The sequence below is a fragment of the Nilaparvata lugens genome, unplaced genomic scaffold (assembly GCF_014356525.2).
Source record: "Nilaparvata lugens isolate BPH unplaced genomic scaffold, ASM1435652v1 scaffold6916, whole genome shotgun sequence".
Classification (NCBI taxonomy): domain Eukaryota; kingdom Metazoa; phylum Arthropoda; class Insecta; order Hemiptera; family Delphacidae; genus Nilaparvata; species Nilaparvata lugens.
Window position 1 is genome coordinate 1 of NW_024092666.1, and position 14,628 is coordinate 14,628.

The following is a 14,628-nucleotide window of genomic DNA, read 5'->3' on the forward strand; positions in this document are numbered from 1 at the left end:
TAGCTGTGCTACGATACTGGTAGCTCTGCTACTGATACTGGTAGCTGTGCTCTGATACTGGTAGCTGTGCTACTGCTACTGGTAGCTCTGCTACTGATACTGGTAGCTGTGCTACTGATACTGGTAGCTGTGCTACTGATACTGGAACTCTGCTACTGATACTGGTAGCTGTGCTACTGATACTGGTAACTCTGCTACGGTAGCTCTGATACTGGTAACTCTGCTACTGATGTCTCTTGTGTAGCAAGTAAATCAATGAATACGGACTGAATAAAATATTAAAAAAAGTGAAAGACGATGCATTCATGCCGGTTGCAGAGTCGGCATTTAAAATCAGGCCGTATTAAATCATAAACTTAAATCTTAAATCAGGCATTTAAATCATAAACTTATTATGAAGCCATAATTCCACTTTTCGTTGCTCAGATGTCAAAGTAAACTATAGCTCTTATAAACTAAAAACGCCCAATTAAACCACATGGTTTCGTTGCAGAGTCGTCAAATAGAGCTTATTTATGTCTCCAATAGCTAAAAACAGTCATTTAAGTTATGGGCCCGAAGTCGTGCTGTTAAATCCAATATCTACACTTGCCAAATGCATTTTAGAGGTTGTGATAGCTTTTTTGAAAGATGTTTGAGAAAAACCATGTGTATAAGTAAATTATTTTTTCTCTCCCTATGTTTTTTAAGTTATTTATACCTCCAAATCACTAATATGGTGAGAAATCTCGCCAAAAGCCAAGAGTCGCCATATGTTTATCAATGTTATTGAGGTCTTTAGGTCTGTTGACAGTGAGTCGATTGAAACTTTCCGATGCCAGACATGGTTGGATAGAAGCATGTTCGGAAAAAAAGAATAGAGCTGCAGTGTGATGCTAATTCGAGATATAGCTAAATGGGCTTCGGCAAACGTCTGTGCAACCACCAACCATTTATGTGAGTGATTTAAAACTATGTCTCACATAGCTATGTTTGATTTTATGTACAACCGGGCATCAGAATGCTACAGTAAGGTCCACGTTATAATCAGTGTTTGTTTAGCAATGGTATTCATATCCTTGTCTATCATTCAACAAAGCGGATAGTGCTATCTCTTTCTAGCTCTGCAATGTTGCCAGATCGTCTGCTAACAATGTAGAATTGATATTGATCAACAAAATATTTCATCTCAATTATGAATTATTGAAAAATAGGCTATTTCTTGCTAATAAAATGTAATTGATTATTTTAAATGAGAATGCACAAGTTAATATTACATCAATAAACCTGTATCAGCTACCCTACATGGAAGGCATTGCAAGACAGAGGATCGGCAACGTTGTTCTGCTATCTTTCTTCACTGCCATTATAACGTGGACCTCACTATATATGTATTGGACTTGACGATCAAGGTATGTAGAAATGATTGAATTTTCAAGTACTTGAAAACTAAAATAATTTTTGTATATCAAGATAAATTGGTATAGCAATGTCCACGTTCTAAGGGCAGTTTTAAATTGTCAATGGTGTTGCTATCCTTGTCTATCATTCAACAAGGCGGATAGCGCTATCTCTTTTTAGCTCTGCAATGTTTCCAGATCGTTTTTCAACAATGTGTCTACAAATAACGAAATATTTAATCTTGGTTGTGAAAATTCATTATGAAATCATAAAAAATATAATTTTTTGCATGATAAAAAATAGTTGATTATTTTAAACGAGTTAATATTACATCAATAAACCGGTATCAGCTACCCTACATAGAAGGCATTGACAATTCAATTCAATTCAGTTTATTTCCAAAAAACATAATACACGAATAAGAAATACAATATACAACATATTTTGGAATCCCCCTACTAGACTATCCATCTGTGTGTAGGGGGGGGAGTTCCACTTTATACATAATAAGCTTAATCTGCTCATAGAAGTAAATAATAGAGAATACACTTATATTATGGATGTATATTCTGATTATAAAATAGATAATATATTGTGCTGATATATATTTAAGAATAAGTATGTAGGAATAAGTATACTTAATACCTTGATTGATTAAAAGAATAAATAAAGAAGAAAAAACAATATTTTTTGAAGACCGCAGTGGCAGGGATTCCAGAAATTCTCAGAAGAGAGAATGAAAAAAAGCATAAACCAGAAAGGCAAAACAGTCAAATCGGTTATATCAATGATAAAATAAATACCAATCAATTGTCTGGAAACCATGAAGTCGTGTTGGTCACCAAGCATAACGAGATTGGAGTAGTTCTTCTGAAGCTTCCCAACCAATCTGGTACAGCCACCTGTCCACCCTCTTCCTAAACACTACCAAACTAAATGCCTCTGCTTCCCTAATCACCCCTGGCACATTTCTGTACAAGATATGGGCCAGGTATGAAGGATTTGTCAATTCAGAGCCGTGAGTCAGCTGAGGTATCTCAAAGCTGTAATTGGATCTGTGGCGAGTTGAGTAGCTATGGTTAACTGTTTCTCCCAGAAGTTCAGTTTTGTATTTTTGATGTGGATCAACAAGGATTTAATAAAAAGTTGTCTAACATTCAGTACGGGAAATTCGATAAACTATTGTATTGTTGGGTATCTAAAGTCTCTCTTTAAAATAGTTTTTATAATTGATCTTAGGGTGACTGCGAGAGGCTCAATGACTGAGGAGGAAGCCCCTCCCCAAGCTAGAATTCCATATAGTATTATAGATTGGACATAGGCAAAGTAAATACTTTGCACTGATCCACACTCAGAACATTACTAAGCTCTGAAATGCGTGAAGCAGCTTCTGAGCCTATTCTTAGCACACAAGACAGAGGATCGGCAACGTTGTTCTGCTATCTTTCTTCACTGCCATTATAAGTGTGTGAACCCCACTAGAGTGTGTTGTGACAGGATTGTTTGATTTTTATTCGAGTCATTGTAGATTTTTTTCTAAACAAACCAACAATGATATTCACTTGAAACTTGTCAGTATAAATACAAACAATTCAAACAATACTGACAACTTAAAATTAATGAAGTTTCTCAGTTTATTTTACACATAATTTGCCTATAGTGAGGTCCACGTTATAATGGCAGTGGAGAAAGATAGGAGAACAACGTTGCCGATCCTGTCTTGTCAATGCCTTCTATAGACGGTAGCTGATACAGGTTTATTGATGTAATATCAACTGTTCATTTTCGCTATATCTTATGATGCAAGCTAATATTTTTCAATTATTTCATAATGAATTTACTTTATTGAAATGAAATATTTCGTTAATCAATTATTAATTTTACATTGTTGTAGTATGATCTGGGTAGAGGATAGCGCTATCTGCTTGTGGAATGATAGACAAGGATAGCAATACCATTGTTATCAAACACTGCCATTATAACGTGGACCACACCATTATAAGATTATAAGTTATTATATTTTTGTGATGCTGATAGTCCAAAATGCATCTCGAAATTGTATTTAGAACGTGTATTTAAACTGTTTGTTCAACTACTTTGTAAAGATAGTTAATGTTTAACAGTTATTGTATAGACAGTGTTAGTTCAATTAGGTTTAATGAACTGTTTTGTAAACTAGAAAGTAGTTGATCTCATTCAATGTGTTTTGTCAACAGTGATTTTTCTCAATATAGTTTTTTCATTAATGTTGATATTATACATAGTTATAGTGAAATTCGCTTCAAAGTACAGAGGCCCGGTTGCACAAAAGCCGGTTAAATTTTAACCGTGATTAACTTTACGAGAACCATGCGTTTTTGAAAAGACGGCTTCTCTCTTGGTTCTCTTGGAATTAATCACGGTTAAAATTTAACCGTTCTTGTGCAATCGGCACAGACAATTTCAGGTTTTTTTCAACCCTATAAGCAGGATGAACTGAAATCAAGAATAACTGAGAAGCGCACATGGAAACGAATGTATTGAGCAGTGTTAACAATTCTGATTACTGGAAACATATTTTGTTAATAATGTGTAAATTGTATTTTAAAATGTTTGTTAATTTTTTAGTTGTAATCTACATTCTATTCATATACTTCTTCTTCTTCTCTTCTTCTTCTTTACTTCAAGGATTAGGTTTGTTAAAGATCCTGTTCCGGCACTCATCTTTTCCTCGGTCTTCACACGTCTCTTTCCCAGTAGGTTTGTAGCATTTAACCAGGAGGCATTCTATTCAAATGACTGCACCATTCATTCTGTTTGAATGATTTTTCCATGTAAAGGTGTAACAGATAAAGCTCTTCTATCTCCTCATTTCTGATTCTATCTGCTCTAGTGCAGCCAAACCACTTCTTAGAAACCTCATTTCTGCCGCTGAATCTTGCTGTCTACTCTAACGTGTGTGGATCCAATTCTCACTTCCGTAAAGCAGCGTTGGTACAGCGATGGTATTGAAGAATTTGATTCTAGTATCCTGCCTGTTTTATTTTTGAGTTTCTATGAATATTGCCACATATTCGTTGGAACTTTGATACTTTGTTATGAATATCTTTATCTGTATCATAGGTTACATCATTGCCAAGATAATTGAAATTTTTCACCTGTTCTACCCATTCAATTTATCTTGGTTCTGGATGGATATTTACCTTTCATTACAATAGACATAATTTTGCATAAATTATCCTAGATATTACATTAATTGAACATATTTTCTTGAAAGAAGACTCAAGTGCCGTTTGCACAAAACCCGGTTAAATTTCAACCATGATTAGCTCCATGAGACCAATCAGAGAAGCCATCTTTCCAAAAAGGGCCTTCTCTGATTGGTTCTCCTGAAATTAGTCACGGTTAAAATTTAACCGGCTTTTATGCAACCACGTCTCAGAATGATGGCCACACTGAAACAAAAAGTATCTCAGATTTGACTGAAATTCGCACCATAGATGAAGCCTGACCTGACATGTCAGAGCCAATTGGCACCCAAAGCTATACTATACAGGTGAGTATGAATCTGCAAACATGAAATTTTCAATGGTCATATCTCTTGAACGGTGAGAATTTCGCAAATATGATTCCAGATTCGTGTTTCTCGCATCAAGCCAATAAGATCACGAAGTTTGAGCGATTTTTATTTCCCACAAAAAATTTATATTCATCAGGACTAACCATCGTGAAACACACTGAAACACAAAAGTATCTCAGATTTGCTGTAATTCGCACAATAGATGAAGCTTGACCTGAGAAATGTCAGAGCCAAATTGGCACCCAAAGCTACTATACAGGGTGAGTTATGAAGCTGCAAACATGAAATTTTCATATTTCTGACGGTGAGGAATTTTGCAAATATGATTCCACATCCGTGTTCCTCGCATGAAGGCACAAGTATGTCAATGTCAGTCATTTCCTCATTTAAAATTTTTTTACAAAATTTCTGTTGAACCTATGAGTATATTTTCAATTTTATCATATGCCTGAGTTTGTCCGTCTACATTTGGTAGCAAACTCAACCAAATCTGACCATCCATTCAGATTTCTTAAGGTGCGTACAGACTGTCGCTCTGCTCCGCACCGAACGTCACTCCAGCAAGCGATTGATGATCGACCGGGGAGGCAACAGTGGTTCGACCGGGAACGCGAGAAGATTCTAACATCTTCCGTAACGTTCATGATGGGTGCGGGTGGGCGGAGCGACTGTGGTTCGATGGTGGTACGAGGGAGGAGCGTGCTCGGTGCGGGTTGGAAGCGCGCATAAGTGTACGCAGCTTTAAATTATGTTCATGGATTTCAGGGGAATGCAAATCTCCAGATTTGGTTGATATTTGGGCTATGGATAGAGGTTGACTAACAAGTGTGTGCTATAATAGAGACGTTTCGCTACAATACAGTGGGATTATTCACTTAAATATAAAATCTTACTTCACTCACGGATCAGAGAAATCATCATATTCAAATGCTTTTAACTGAAGAATAGGAGTGAACTGGCCAATGTGAGACATATTATTGTTGCTCTCGTCAAGTACTTCATCATGAGGATTGAACGATTTCAATTTTGCAGAAATCCATATGTTCTATTTATTCATAGAGTCATGAAACTAAATTAGTTTCACCGAATCTGAGATACTAATCTTTATAATAGATACTACCATAGAGAAATTGTTTTTATTTTTTTTTTATTTTTTTTAATAAATCAGTGGTTTTTTGACAATTTCTTAGTCTTTTCATTCAAAGTGTTTTTATTTCCATCTGTGTAGTATCATAGAGAAACAAAAGCATAAGTAGATACCATGGACAGGGCGTTTATGTCGCAACTTTTACTGTTATCTCAAGTTTATAGTCCACGTAGTTCTTTCCTGTGAAGCTTTATGACGCTGGTAGTGACTCTCATATTGTGCCGTTCATACACTCTTACCCGGTCAAAACAGTAAAAATCGACAATAATCGGCTTGAGATAACAGTAAAAGTTGCGTCATAAACGCCCTATACCATGTGATATCTACTTAAGCTATTGTTTCTCTATGATACTACCATAGAGAAATTGTTTTTAATTTCCATCGTATAGTATCATAGAGAAACAAAAGCATAAGTAGATATCCATGGTATAGGGCGTCATGTCGCAACTTTTACTGTATCTCAGTTTATAGTCCACGTAGTTCTTTCCTGTGAAGCTTTATGACGCTGGTAGTGACTTCATATTGTGCCGTTCATACACTCTTACCCAAACAAACAGTAAAAATCGACAATAATCGGCTTGAGATAACAGTAAAAGTTGCGTCATAAACGCCCTATACCATGTGATATCTACTTAAGCTATTGTTTCTCTATGATACTACCATAGAGAAATTGTTTTTAATTTCCATCTGTATAGTATCATAGAGAAACAAAAGCATAAGTAGATATCCCATGGTATAGGGCGTTCATGTCGCAACTTTTACTGTTATCTCAAGTTTATAGTCCACGTAGTCTTTCCTGTGAAGCTTTATGACGCTGGTAGTGACTCTCATATTGTGCCGTTCATACACTCTTACCCCGGTCAAAACAGTAAAAATCGACAATAATCGGCTTGAGATAACAGTAAACGTTGCGTCATAAACGCCCTATACCATGTGATATCTACTTATGCTATTGTTTCTCTATGATACTACACAGATGGAAATTAGGACTTTTGTTGAATAATAATCATGAAATACTTATTCTCAATATTTGTTCATCAACTTTATTTGATTCACCTCACTTATTACATCAATATATTCATACAAGTATAGAAAAATATACAACAAATCGACTCTATATTATAACAACTTACAATGTTTTCACCTAAACTTACACAATATATAAAACAGTTCCATTGGCAAACACCAGTCATCTTATGCCAGCGATTTTCTTTCACTTACTATTATTAAATTTTATTTGGATTGCATTGTCATGCTGAACTTTATCTGATTTCTGTATGTGAAATAATGTTGTTGTAGAATTGAAAGCCAAGATTCGAGAAGCGATTTCAGAAATTCCAGTTGTAATGTTACCTCAAACCATGGACAATGTGACAGAGAGACTACACGAATGTTTGCGTAGAAAAGGAACACACCTGCAAGATGTCATCTTCAAAAAAAAAAAATGTTTCTGTATTTATTCTAAAATGGCATTATTTTTACTATTTAATGATATAATAAACTTTATTTAAAGATTTGTTTTTCTTGAAATTATTCAAATTTCAAATATCCCGTTTCTCTGAAACATGTGTAAATATGAGAAACTTTATATGAAGATTTGTTTTCTTGAAATTATTCAAATTTCAAAATTTACCGTTTCTCTGAATAAAGATTTATTTCTCAGTAATTATTCCTCTTATTTCACCACTTCTTCACTCAAACCTCATACGAGTGCAAGGAATCAGATCAATTTGAGGAGGATCAATTTGAGGAATCAGCAAGGGGCGTCCCACCCCCCCCGCAGCACGACGATGAGCAACCATATAATATAATCATTCCCTCACTCAGGCTCCTCCGAAATCCTTCGTACACTTTACATGGTACTGTATTATAAATTACATAGATTATGGCTGGTCATGGATTGTTAACACTAAATTTGATTTCAAACAAAAATAAATCTTTAAAAACAAAATAAAATATTCAACTTAACACCATACCTTGCCCTTAATAGTAATTAAATGTCTTACTATAAAATAAACCTAGAGCTACCCTACCTACAGGAAAAACCTTGAAATTACTTTTCAATTTCAAAAGTACCTAGCAATGAGTTTCTGTTTTTTCGCGTCTCACAAATCGAGTAACTCAAATCCATCTTTGGTCTGCATCCTGCGTCCTTCATCCGTGATCCTGGTTAAGGAAACAAAAACAATTAATTTAAAATACATTCTTCTATATATCAGTGATGGATAGATGAATACACATTTGCAAAATATAGAATCAGATTTAATAAATGTAACCAACAATATTCAGTGAGGCTGATAGAACACATAAAAATAGGCAGATGGAAATTAGGACTTTTGTTGAATAATAACTGAAATTCTTATTCTCATATTCGTTCATCAACTTTATTGATTCACCTCACTTATTACATCAATATATTCATACAAGTATAGAAAAATATACAACAAATCGACTCTATATTTATAACAACTTACAATGTTTTCACTAACTTACACAATATATAAAACAGTTACATTCATGTTGGCAAACACCAGTCATCTTATGCCAGCGATTTTCTTTCACTTACTATTATTACATTTTATTTGGATTGCATTGTCATGCTGAACTTTATCTGATTTCTGTATGTGAAAATATGTTGTTGTAGAATTGAAAGCCAAGATTCGAGAAGCGATTTCAGAATTCAGTTGTAATGTTACCTCAAACCATGGACAATGTGACGGAGAGACTACACGAATGTTTGCGTAGAAAAGAAACACACCTGCAAGATGTCATCTTCAAAAAAAAAATTTTTTTCTGTATTTATTCTAAAATGGCATTATTTTTACTATTAAATGATATGAGAAACTTTATTTGAAGGTTTGTTTTTCTTGAAATTATTCAAATTTCAAAATTTCCCGTTTCTCTGAAACATGTGTAAATATGAGAAACTTTATTTGAAGGGTTGTTTTCTTGAAATTATTCAAATTCAAAATTTCCCGTTTTCTGAAACATCCTGTATAAAGATTTATTTCTCAGTGAATTATTCCTCTCATTTCACCACTTCTTCGCTCAAACCTCATACGAGTGCAAGGAATCAGATTAATTTGAGGAAAAATTTGAGTAATAATTTGAGGATTCAACAAGGGGCGTCCCACCCCCCGGCAGCACGACGATGAGCAACCGTATAATATAATCATTCCCTCACTCAGGCTCTTCGCACACTTTACATGGTACTGTATTATAAATACATAGATTATGGCTGGTCATGGATTGTTAACACTAAATTTGATTTAAACAAAAATAAATCTTTAAAAACAAAATAAAATATTCAACTTACCACCATACCTTGCCCTTAATAGTAATTTGATGTCTTACTATAAAATAAACCTAGAGCTACCCTACCTACAGGCAAAACCTTGAAATTACTTTTCAATTTCAAAAGTACCTAGCAATGAGTTTCTGTTTTTCACGTCTCACAAATCGAGTAACTAAATCCATCTTGGTCTGCATCCTGCGTCCTTCTCCGTGATCCTGGTTAAGGAAACAAAAACAATTAATTTCAAACACATTTTCTATATATCAGTGATGGATAGATGAATAAACATTTTGCAAAAATAGAATCAGAATTTAATAAATTTAACCAACAATATTCAGTGAGGCTGATAGAACACATAAAATAGGCAGATGGAAATTACTGAGATATGCAATTATTCAAATGCTAATTAATTAATTATTATTATGACGAAAATCCCAATGAAATGCTGTAATCACACCGAAGTCTTCTGCTACTGCAAATATTGACAACAGGGTAAACAGCTAGATGGAAATTAGATGAGCGCTACTATTGAAACATATGCGTATATGTAGCAAAAACTTCGTTTTGTTACTTTAGAGGTATTTGTATAGAAGCGCTCATCGATTTCCATCTAGCTGTTTACCCTGTTGTCAATATTTACAGTAGCAGAAGTCTTCGGGGTGATTTACAGCATTTATTGGGGATTTTCGTTTAATAATAATTAAAAAGAAGCAAGTACCAAATAAAAATATAACTGAACTCAATTTCCTTGTATAGTGAGGTCCACGTTATAATGACAGTATTTGATTAACATTGGTGTTGCTATCCTTGTCTATCATTCGACAAAGTAGAAAACGCTATCCTCTTCTACCTCCACACTGTTCCCACATCATACTACAACAATGTAGAAAAGTGTAGTTAACAAAATATTCAATCTCAATGATGGAAATGTTATTTAATCATTAAAAATATTTTTTTCTACAAATGCGCGTAAAGAAAGAATTTCCTACTCAATTCTCCTCGTAAACAGCTTATTTCTGAGGAGAATCTCGAATATCTGACATTGTCTAATGCAATTTTGTAATTGTTCTTTGAAAAATAATTATCTTTCTTATTAATCTACTTTTTCGCTCGCTAACCATCTGCGCATGCGCAGTAGATTTTCTTTACGCTCGCAAAATAATTCGCGCATGCGCAGAAGAGTTTATTTACGCTCGCTAATCAGCTGATGATAAGCAGCTCGCCAAAAGACAAACCACTCTCGGTCAGATCTTAACCTAAAAAGTCGGTAATTGTACAGATTCTACAGCCATGATGGATATCAGTGTAGACGAATTATTACAAACTCCGCCAGATATAGGTGATTGTGCCGTTGTAGAAAAAAAATTGTATGTAATTCGCACATAATGCTTCTTTGTCGCTCTTGCAAACTGTTTTGCGCGAGCGATAAAGTCGCGCATTACGCTCTTAATACATAAATAGCTATTCTTGACCAGTAAAATAAAGTTTATTATATTGAAGTTTTCCTACTAACGTGTGAAAACCTACATAATAGTTAATAGTATCTATTTCCTACGAATGAATTAGGGTAACCGTCCACTGGAACCGTATTCAACCAATCTGTTCGGCCGTTGGATCGGACGAATATGCCGTCCATTAATTCGGCCGAATATGGTCGTCCATTAGAACCGTTTATGTCAGTCTAGTTGAGTAGTTGGCAGGTTGCCAGAAAGTGAAGTGGCAAGCTAGTTAGTAGGCAAAGTCATTCTTCTCTGTGTTTACTCACAAAGGTAATAAAAAGAGATTTATAAAACAGAAAAAAGTTCCAAAAACAAAAACAGACAAGACTGTGAAACAATTTTGAGGTTAGGATGATGTCTCAGCTCGACTTCGGCCGGATAGAGCCGGAAAATCCCATTCAATTCGGATCAAAAACTTGATCAGCCAGAGACGGCCGTGCACGGACGTATGAACCTGTTGCAATGGACGAGATCTATAGCTTTCTTTGTTGGGGGATCGTTCGGACGAGTTCGGTAGTTTTCGGCCGATGCTGGTTCGGACGAAATCGGTTCCAGTGGACGGCCCACTGTTCTAAACTGGCAAGACGAGTTACCTGCTCCGCAAGGGTGTGATTAAAAGCTTGACAAACTGAAAACTTGATGTAATGAAATCTAGAAGAACTGAAAATAGGCCTATAACCATCCTCGGTTAACCAAGAATCTCTATGCAAAGTTTCAAGTTAATCAGTTGAGTAGTTGAGACGTGATGATGCGTCAAACATAAATTTCATATCCCATACGTGCATAAGCCAGTTCTTCCCTTTATTATATAATAGATGATTATACCATAGAGAAACAATAGCATAAGTAGATATCCCATGGTATAGGGCGTTTATGTCGCAACTTTTAATGTTATCTCAAGCCGATTACTGTTGATTATTGTAGAATTTTACTGTTTTGTTGGGAGTGTAAGAGGTGAGAACTGCACAATATGAGAGACTACCAGTGTCACACAGCTTCACGGGAAAGAATTACATGAAACTATTGGCTTGAGATAACAGTAAAAGTTGCGACATAAACGCCCTATACCATGGGATATCTACTTATGCTATTGTTTCTCTATGATTATACAACTGACCTATGAGATAGCATTGAAGAGCAGTGTGGAGGCAGCGATGACCACCAGCATAAGGGGAGTGAAGACTGAGGATGCAGCCCCCGTTTGCGAGGGAGGCTTGTACTCGCGACAGGGTGTGCGCAGGCGCACAAAGTTCATCAACTGTCCACTATGTTGGCCGGGGTCGGCTCCTTGCACTTGGCCAATTCGGTAACAACGCACAGCTGGAATTCGTTGATTTTACTGCCAACAAAACACACAACAGCAAACTATGAAAAACACAGATAGAAACTGTGAAAAATACTACCACATGTAACACACACAACTGTGACAACAAAAATATAAAAATAATGTAACACTTAACACTTTATAATAAAGCTATAGTGAGGTCCACGTTATAATGGCAGTGTTTGATTGTCAATGGTATTGCTATCCTTGTCTATCCTATTATATTAAGCGAGGAATTTCTGTATTTTTATATCTGGTTATTTATGTTCAACGGATCTCTAAAACGGCTCAAACGGTTTCACGAAATTGGAACATAGTAGGTTTGTGATATAAAATTGATTGCACAGGTTCATCCAGGGAAAACTCGCTGAACGACATTAAAGGATAATTCAATCCTTGGCTGAAACAGCTGTGGATAGTAAAAAAGTGAGTGAAAGAGTGAGTATGTGAAAAATCAAAATATCGCATCCCCGAAATTCATAAGAAGACATAAAGCTAGCTGTGAAATATAAACACAATCATTTTAGAGAATTGTGTTCTGTTTATCAATAAATAAAAATAACGAGCGAAGTTTGGTGCCCCGATATTCATTCAACAAAGAGTATAGCAATGAAAAAGACTAAGAAATTGTCTAAAAACCACTGATTTATTGATAATTAGAAAGACGGTTTCGGTTATTACACCATTGTCAATCTCTGATAAACTCTGTTTAAGTTTATCAGAGATTGACAATGGTGTAATAACCGAAACCGGTCTTTCTAATTATCAATAAATCAGTGATTTTTTGACAATTTCTTAGTCTTTTTCATTCAATTACAAACTTTGAATTGAATATCTTCTATAGTGAGGTCCACGTTATAATGGCAGTGGATGAAGATAGAAGAATAGCGATATGCCGATTCTCTGCATGATTAATTATATTTTTACACTGTCAAAAACATAATTGGCACCGTTGTGGACCTGGAAAAGGATAGTACCACCGGCTTTGTCAAATTATAGACAAGGATAGCAAAACCAAAGTTGATCAAATACTGTCATTATAACGTGGACCTCAATATAGGACTATCGGCTTCAGTTAACACTCACATTTGCAACACAACGGTCCTTTTCCATGGAATAAATGATACAGTATCAACAAAATATGATAGATTATCATCTCAACTTGATACACAACACGATCATTTGATACAAAACTTACAAACTTTGCTCTTTGTGTAGTTGAGAAGTTGATATTGTGGTAATTATTCATATTGAATGAAAAAGACTAAGAAATTGTCAAAAAACCACTGATTTATTGATAATTAGAAAGACGGTTTCGGTTATTACACCATTGTCAATCTCTGATAAACTCTGTTTAAGTTTATCAGACATTGACAATGGTGCAATAACCGAAACCGGTCTTTCTAATTATCAATAAATCAGTGGTTTTTTGACAATTTCTTAGTCTTTTTCATTCAATTACAAACTTTGAATTGAATATCTTCTATAGTGAGGTCCACGTTATAATGGCGGTGGATGAAAATAGAAGAATAGCGATATGCCGATTCTCTGCATTAATTAATTATATATTTACACTGTCAAAAACATAATTGGCATCGTTGTGTACCTGGAAAAGGATAGTACCACCGGCTTTGTCAAATTATAGACAAGGATAGCAAAACCAAAGTTGATCAAATACTGTCATTATAACGTGGACCTCAATATAGGACTATCGGCTTCAGTTAACACTCACATTTGCAACACAACGGTCCTTTTCCATGGAATATCACCATAAATGATACAGTATCAACACAACATGATACAGTATCATCTCAACTTGATACACAACACCATAATTTGATACAAAACTTCCAAACTTTGAATGGCATATAATTATTCTTGTGCTATCTTTTCTTACACTGTCAGTTGAATGTGAATCGAGTAGTGCATTTACTCACAGACACTCATCCTTCTCCAGCTTGAATACAGGCAGACTCTCAGTGACGTCTGGCAGTTCCTTCATGTCGGCCGGCAGGTATTTGCTGAAAGTCACATTGCCACAATGCTGGATCGCCTCCCATTTGTCAAATATGCACTCTTTGCCTCCTTCCCCGATAAATACTGCAATCAAAAACATCATTAAAACTACTGAAATCAACAAAACAGATATCAAAGATCAATGGACAGATGTTTATCATTTTTATAATGATGGTTTATTGATCCATTCCGAGCTGCGATGTATTGACACTCTTTGGTTGAGTTCAAAGCCACTGATCAATTCCATCGGCTTTTTTTCACGTTCAGTAAAAAACCTGATCACAGATTAGTGATTACAGATGAACCACAGAATGGAAAGTCGGCTAGTATCTTGACGCCATAATCCACCATCTTGAAAGAAAGTGTAGCATTGTAATGCAGTAGTAGATTTAATTTCTAACAAGATGA

General features: G+C 35.2%; 1 protein-coding gene across 1 annotated transcript; it reads right to left on the reverse strand.

Annotated features, from left to right (window-relative positions):
- Positions 1 to 8,186: 8,186 nt before the first annotated feature.
- Positions 8,187 to 14,335, reverse strand: LOC120356492 (27 kDa hemolymph glycoprotein-like). Its single transcript, XM_039445431.1, has 3 exons — positions 14,142 to 14,335; positions 11,998 to 12,219; positions 8,187 to 8,252 (listed from the first exon to the last, which is right to left on the reverse strand). Exons 1-2 carry the CDS (start codon positions 14,321 to 14,323, stop codon positions 12,135 to 12,137), a joined length of 267 nt encoding a protein of 88 aa, XP_039301365.1. The 5' UTR covers positions 14,324 to 14,335; the 3' UTR covers positions 8,187 to 8,252; positions 11,998 to 12,134.
- Positions 14,336 to 14,628: the final 293 nt, after the last annotated feature.

Coding starts and splice junctions, on each gene's coding strand:
- LOC120356492 (XM_039445431.1), bottom strand. CDS start 14,323: ATGATGTTTTTGATTGCAGTATTTATCGGGGAAGGAGGCAAAGAGTGC. Junction 12,220..14,141: donor CTGGAGAAGGATGAGTGTCT/GTGAGTAAATGC, acceptor TTTTGTTGGCAG/TAAAATCAACGAATTCCAGC.